Consider the following 6000-nt stretch of genomic DNA (forward strand, 5'->3'; position numbering starts at 1 on the left):
ACCCCCCTGCTGACTTATCTCCTGCCGAGACTGTGTTATCGGATAAGGCACTGGCCAACATAGTGCTATCTATAGGAGATGACCAGCTGGTTTATGTGCGAGGGAAGGACACTCCCAAGGCTGCCTGGGACGCGTTGAGTGCGGTGCATGTTAGCACCACTGCTGGTTCCCTCATGGCCTTGACAAGGAGGATGTTCCGCACCGTTATGCCGGCTGGAGGGTGTGTGAAAGATCACATCAAACGGCTAACGGACTGTTTCGTTGAGCTGGAGGCAAGAGGCAAGACTGTAGCTCCAGACGACAGAGTGTACATTTTGCTGTCGTCGTTGCCACCTGAGTACACTCCCCTGATAACTTCTCTGGAGACGGTGGACGTAGCGACCCTGACCATGGAATACGTCTGTGCCCACCTGCTTGACTTCCAAGAGAGAATTGCGGCCGTGAGCTGTCCGGGGGTGTCGGCCGGGCAGCGTGCTGTTATCGGTGTGTCCGGGAAGACAGCCAAGAATGAGCCAGCTTTTGCTGCTGGCAGGCGTCCGAAGGTGGAGGAAGTGGAGCCGACTGCGTTTGCAGTCCGTCGCTGCTATGGATGCGGGTCGTCGCAGCACCTGCTCCGAGCTTGCCCTGAGAGGGTGAAGAGGCGGGGGCGTGTGCGGCGAGAGCGGAGGACCGCCAGCCCGTGTGAGGAAGCAACCCGGCTGGTCACGTCTGCAGTAGAGAGCACAGGGTCTGCTTGGATTTTAGACTCCGGGGCAACGAGCCATCTCTGCTGCGAGAAGGAGTTGTTGAAAAACATTGACAGTCCTGAGCATAAGTATGTGAGATTGGCTGACGGGACCACTGCCAATTCTGTTTGCTCAGGCAATGTGGAATTTCCTGCACTGAAATGTATGTTGCAAAATGTGTTGTATGTACCCTCACTGCAGTCTAACCTGTTGAGTGTTAGCACACTGTTTGACCAGGGATACCAGGTGAGATTTGAGAAAACCTGCTGCAAAATCCTGGGAGGTGGGGGAAAGTTGCTTGTGACAGGAAAGAGGGAAGGTAAACTGTATGTGGTCCAGAGTGATTGTGCCCAGGTGGCTCAGGTGTCGAATGAGCCTGTGCACAATAATTGTATACATTTGCTCCATAGGAGACTTGGGCACTGCGGATTTAGGGCGTTAAAGAAAACCCTGGAGCTTGTGCCTAGTTTGAAAGTAAATCCTTGCAAATGTTACTTGGATTGCCAGGTCTGCAAGAAGACCAAAAGCAAGGCGTGTGCTGTTGCTAAAGAAAGCTCAAGGGAAAGCACACGAGCCCTGGAACTAGTCCATTTAGACGTTATTGGCCCGTTGCCAAAGAGTCTGTCGGGGAGGAGATACTGCTTGGTGGCCACCGACGACCACACGAGGTACGCGTGGGTTTTCACCATGGTGCATAAGTCTGAGGTGTATAAGACATTCACCAAGTGGGTCAAAGCAGTGGAGAGACAATTAGGGGTTAATCTCCTGGCTGTACAAACCGACAGAGGGGGGGAATTCTTATCTAACCAGATGAAACGTTGGCTGGAGAACAAGGACATTGCCCACCGTCTGACGAACCCGGCAACGCCCCGAGAAAATGGGCATGGGGCTGTATTGCAGAATGTGATGTATTGCATGTTAGAGGATGCACAACTGCCAATGACCTATTGGGCAGAAACCATACATGCAGCTGTTTTTTTGCAAAATAGGGTTTGGTGTAATACTGTGAAAAATGTGCCTTACAGGTTACTGTTGAACAAGACCCCAGATTTGAGTTCTTTAAAAGTCTTTGGGTCACGGGCTCGGGTTGGCATCCACTCCACGAGTAGCGGGGAGGGGGATGTCCGGGCAGAGAGCCTAATTTTTCTGGGCTACAAGCCAAGGGCCAGGTGTTATCGTTTCTGCAATAGCAAAAGCAAGATAACACTTAATAAGAGTGCCCAGTTCAATGAAGAAAGCAGCTGGCCAAGGTTGCACTCCTTGCAGAAACAATTTGTCCTGCTGCCAAGTAGCGATAACGATGTTGGAGCGCAGCCCAGAACTCCAGCCCAGGAGGTGGCACCCAGTGGGGCTGGAGAAGGTGAGCCGAATGCTGGCACAGAGCCTGACGAGCAGAGTCAGGAGGCAGAGCCTCAAATGCAGGAACTGGAGGTAAAGTGTGAGAGTCAGGAGGTTCAACACCCAATTACAGGGGCAGAGCAACCAGCCCAGGAGGTGGGAACAGAGCAACCCGAAGAAGACAAAGCTGGTCCAAGCACAGGGCCACGGGTGTCTGCCAGGTCCACCAAAGGCCAACGTCCCGCTAGGTACAAGTGTCCCTATGTCACTCTGACTGTCAATCCAGACCCACCCGGATTTGAGGAAATATTAAAAGAAAAGGCTAAGAAATGGAAAGCCTGGGTGGCAGAGTGCGAGGCAAGGGAGAAGGAGGCTGAAGCCAAGCGTCTGAAAGAGCTGGCTGAACAGGAACACGATGATGTGTTTTACAATCATGATGAGTTCCTGAACGAATTCCGGAAAGGGTTCCGAGCTACGTAAATATGAACTGTAATGTTGCTGGTGGACATGTATGTAAACTGTGTAAAGTGTTTTGGTGCACTGGGTTTAAATAGATTAGGAGGTGTGTTGGAGCAAGAATCTACATAAACCCAGTCTGACAGCTACAGCATGACAGCTGGTGATCTAGCTGCCAGGCTAGGTCACAGTGACCTGATCAGCAGACCGGCTTGAGCCGGCAGAAGCCAAGTGATGCAATCTGCTGAGTCAGCACGGCCAGGATTGGCTGCTTGGACTATATATGATCTGTGTGTGCATCACACAGGTCTCTCCCTGTGAGATGGTGGTTAGGCGAAGCACTTTGTCCGTGGAGGTGATATTGTATAGACTGCACAAGAGAGCACTTGTTGTGTATATATGTTAATACACCTTTTGGCACTAGTTGCACGTGTCTGCCTGATTTTCTTTCCTGAAGCCCTGTGTCGGGCAAGTCATCTCCCTCACTCTGCTACTCCCGCTCCGACAGAGGTGAAGTGGTGCAAATTAACTCAAGCGTACATTACAGTCCCCCAGACAAAGAGCAGGATACCAAGTTCTCCTGCTCCCCCCTTCTTTTACAACCGAAGGACAATAATAAATCCATCTGGCCCAAAAATGTTTAGGTTAGCCTTGCTGGTAACAGTGTGATGTGCCTCTCCCCCAGATTCACACAGACAGGTCTTATCTACTTGCAGAGAAAGTGTGAGAAAGGGAGATGTTTTTATTAACCTACATTCCTTAGTCATAAAAGAGATACTTTGTAGTAACCTTGGAACCCGTGACTCAAATTGCATCTGTATGTTATCCTTTGAAGCTAGCCTATAAAGTAACTAAGTCTGTGTACGTCATTGCTTCCAAGGATTCTGTCCTTGGCAAAGCTATGGAGTTTCTACAATAAAGCAACTTTTGATTCAATAACGTAAGACTGATTATTGGGAAATATCGATGCTTGACAGTGTTGTATGAAGAAGTATTTCATTTTCTTTCCTGCCCAGAAATCTCCACCCGTCCAAATCAGAGCATGCCCCAAATCCACCCAAGCATGAAGAGTCCTTACCACGGGAGGGGGAATCTTGGGCACGCTCCGTAACTTGCGCTCTCTGGACTTCCTCAGAAGGAGCTCCTCCTGCCTCAGGGACCATCTTCAAGGATGACCCCAACATCTGAAAGAGCAGCAAGGGAGAGCGGAAAGAGATGGGATGGAAGGGAGACTCAGGAATGGATCCTGCCCCACTCCCAGACTCTGCACCCTCCCAGCAGCAGAGCTGGAGGGATAATAAGTTCTCTAGTAGAAGCTGCCGAAGGAGGCTGTGAAATCTCCCATTTGGATGATTAACACTTGGACAGATGTCTGACAGGAATAAAGTCAAATATTGTTGCTTGAATTGGACCTATCTATCTACGGTAGCTCTCCAGATGTTTTTTTGCCTACAAATTCCATCAGCCCCAGCCAGCATGGCCAATGGCTGGGGCTGATAGGAGTTGTAGGCAAAAACATCTGGAGAGCTACCATTGGCCACCCCTGATCTAGAGGAAATCCCCTTACCTGTTCTGCCTGCCTCTTCTCCTCTGCCTGACCCAGGAGGAAACCTTCGGCCAGGGCCACCGCCTGGGAACTGGTCTCCGGCCCACATCCTCTGACCCAGCACTGCATTTCCTGGGGCAGGAGAGTCAGGAACTGCTCCAGGATCACCAGGTCCAGGATCTGCTTCTTGGTGTGCCTCTCCGGCTCCAGCCACTGGCTGCAAAGTCCATGGAGCTGGCTGCAAACCTCTCGGGGCCCATTGGCCTCATGGTAGCGGAATTGCTGGAAGCGTCGGCAATGAACATCTGAGATTGCAGGGAGCTGATAACAGATATCTGGCACTGAGGTTTCCCAGAATTCAACGCCACTCGCAGCTGGGGTGGGAAGGGGGTCTTTTCTTGCAGTCTTGCCAGTCCCAGGTCCTTCTGGGTTCTGCTCTTCCATCTTTCCCCCCTTCTGTTGGGCCACCTCTGACTTTGTAAAGATGCCTTCAGTCACTCGGTTATGAAGAGACGCTTCTCTCTGGAGGGGAAGGAGAGTCACAGAGAGTCACATTGGATATTAAAAATACTGGAAGGATACCACTGAACCTCACCAGCCTTGGTATGTTCAGGAGACACAAGGGAATTGCCCTGGTGGACCAGAACAAAAGTGCTCCTTGCAGTTTGTAGACCTGGTTGAATATCATTTTTCTATATTACAAACCACAGTATTCTAGATATGCCTCCATGGTTCTTTGGGAAAGTTAAGTATCTCTGTCTGGCTCTTACCAGTATCTCTGTCTTGCGATTAGCGCTCATATGGCCTAATTCAATACTGAACTGGCATGTGCTGCCATGGATTAGTCCGCATTCTTTCATCTTAGGCGGGCGAGGCAGTTGGCCCCTTTCCTGGAGCATGACGATCTGGCAATGGTCACCTCGAGGTTGGACTACTGTAATGCCCTCTACATGGGGCTGCCCCTGTGCCAAACCCGGAAGTTGCAGCTAGTGCAAAATGTCGCTGCCCGGCTGCTATTAGGGCTTCCTAGATGGGAGCACGTCCAGCTGGGGCTCTGGGGACTGCACTGGCTGCCAATAATATACCGAGTTCGGTACAAGGTGCTGGTTATTACCTTTAAAGCCCTATATGGCCTAGGACCTGCCTACCTTAGGGACCGTCTCTCCCCACATGTTCCCCAGAGAGTGCTGAGATCGAGTTCTCAAAACCTGCTTGCAATCCCCAGGCCAAAGGAGGCCCGACTTAAGTCGACCAGAGACAGGGCCTTTTCAATCACAGCCCCTTGCTGGTGGAACCAGCTGCCGGAAGAGGTGAGGGCCCTGCGGGAGCTTGGGCAGTTCCGCAGGGCCTGTAAGACAGTCCTCTTCCGGTTGGCCTACAACTGATCGGTACTTGAAAATTTCGAATAGAAGGCTGTAGTATGGTACTTTGGTAAATGGCTTTGTTTTACTGTTTTTACTGGTTTATTGTTTAAATGTTGTAAATTGATGTATTTTAAAACTTAATCCTATGTTAGAACTTTTGTGTTGTGTCCAAATCACGTGATGTGATGGTATCGCTTTACTCTGCTCTGGTAAGACCTCACCTGGAGTATTGTGTTCAGTTTCGGGCACCACGTTTTAAGAAGGATATAGAGAAGCTGGAACGGGTCCAGAGTAAGGCAACAAAGATGGTGAGGGATCTGGAGACCAAGTCCTATGATGAAAGGTTGAAAGAGCTGGGCATGTTTAGCCTGGAGAGGAGGCGGCTGAGAGGTGATATGATCACCTTCTTCAAGTACTTGAAGGGCTGTCCTCTAGAGGATGGTGTTTTTTGTGACCCCAGAAGGCAGGACCAGAACCAATGGGTTGAAATTAAATCAAAAGAGTTTCCGGCTCAACATTAGGAAGAACTTCCTGACCGTTAGAGCGATTCCTCAGTGGAACTGAGCTGGAA

At 50.4% G+C, this 6000-nt stretch overlaps 1 protein-coding gene across 1 annotated transcript in view; it reads right to left on the reverse strand.

Moving 5' to 3' along the window:
• LOC132571689 (zinc finger protein 157-like) overlaps positions 1-4925 on the reverse strand; it is a 36446-nt gene extending 31521 nt beyond the window's left edge. Inside the window, exons 1-2 of the mRNA XM_060238482.1 lie at positions 4836-4925; positions 3598-3703 (exon numbers count right to left, since the gene is read on the reverse strand). Coding sequence (XP_060094465.1) covers positions 3598-3703; positions 4836-4925 — 196 coding nt within the window. The remainder of the gene's footprint in view (positions 1-3597; positions 3704-4835) is intronic.
• Positions 4926-6000: the final 1075 nt, after the last annotated feature.

Source organism: Heteronotia binoei, chromosome 5, assembly GCF_032191835.1.
Source record: "Heteronotia binoei isolate CCM8104 ecotype False Entrance Well chromosome 5, APGP_CSIRO_Hbin_v1, whole genome shotgun sequence".
In the NCBI taxonomy this organism is placed as follows: domain Eukaryota; kingdom Metazoa; phylum Chordata; class Lepidosauria; order Squamata; family Gekkonidae; genus Heteronotia; species Heteronotia binoei.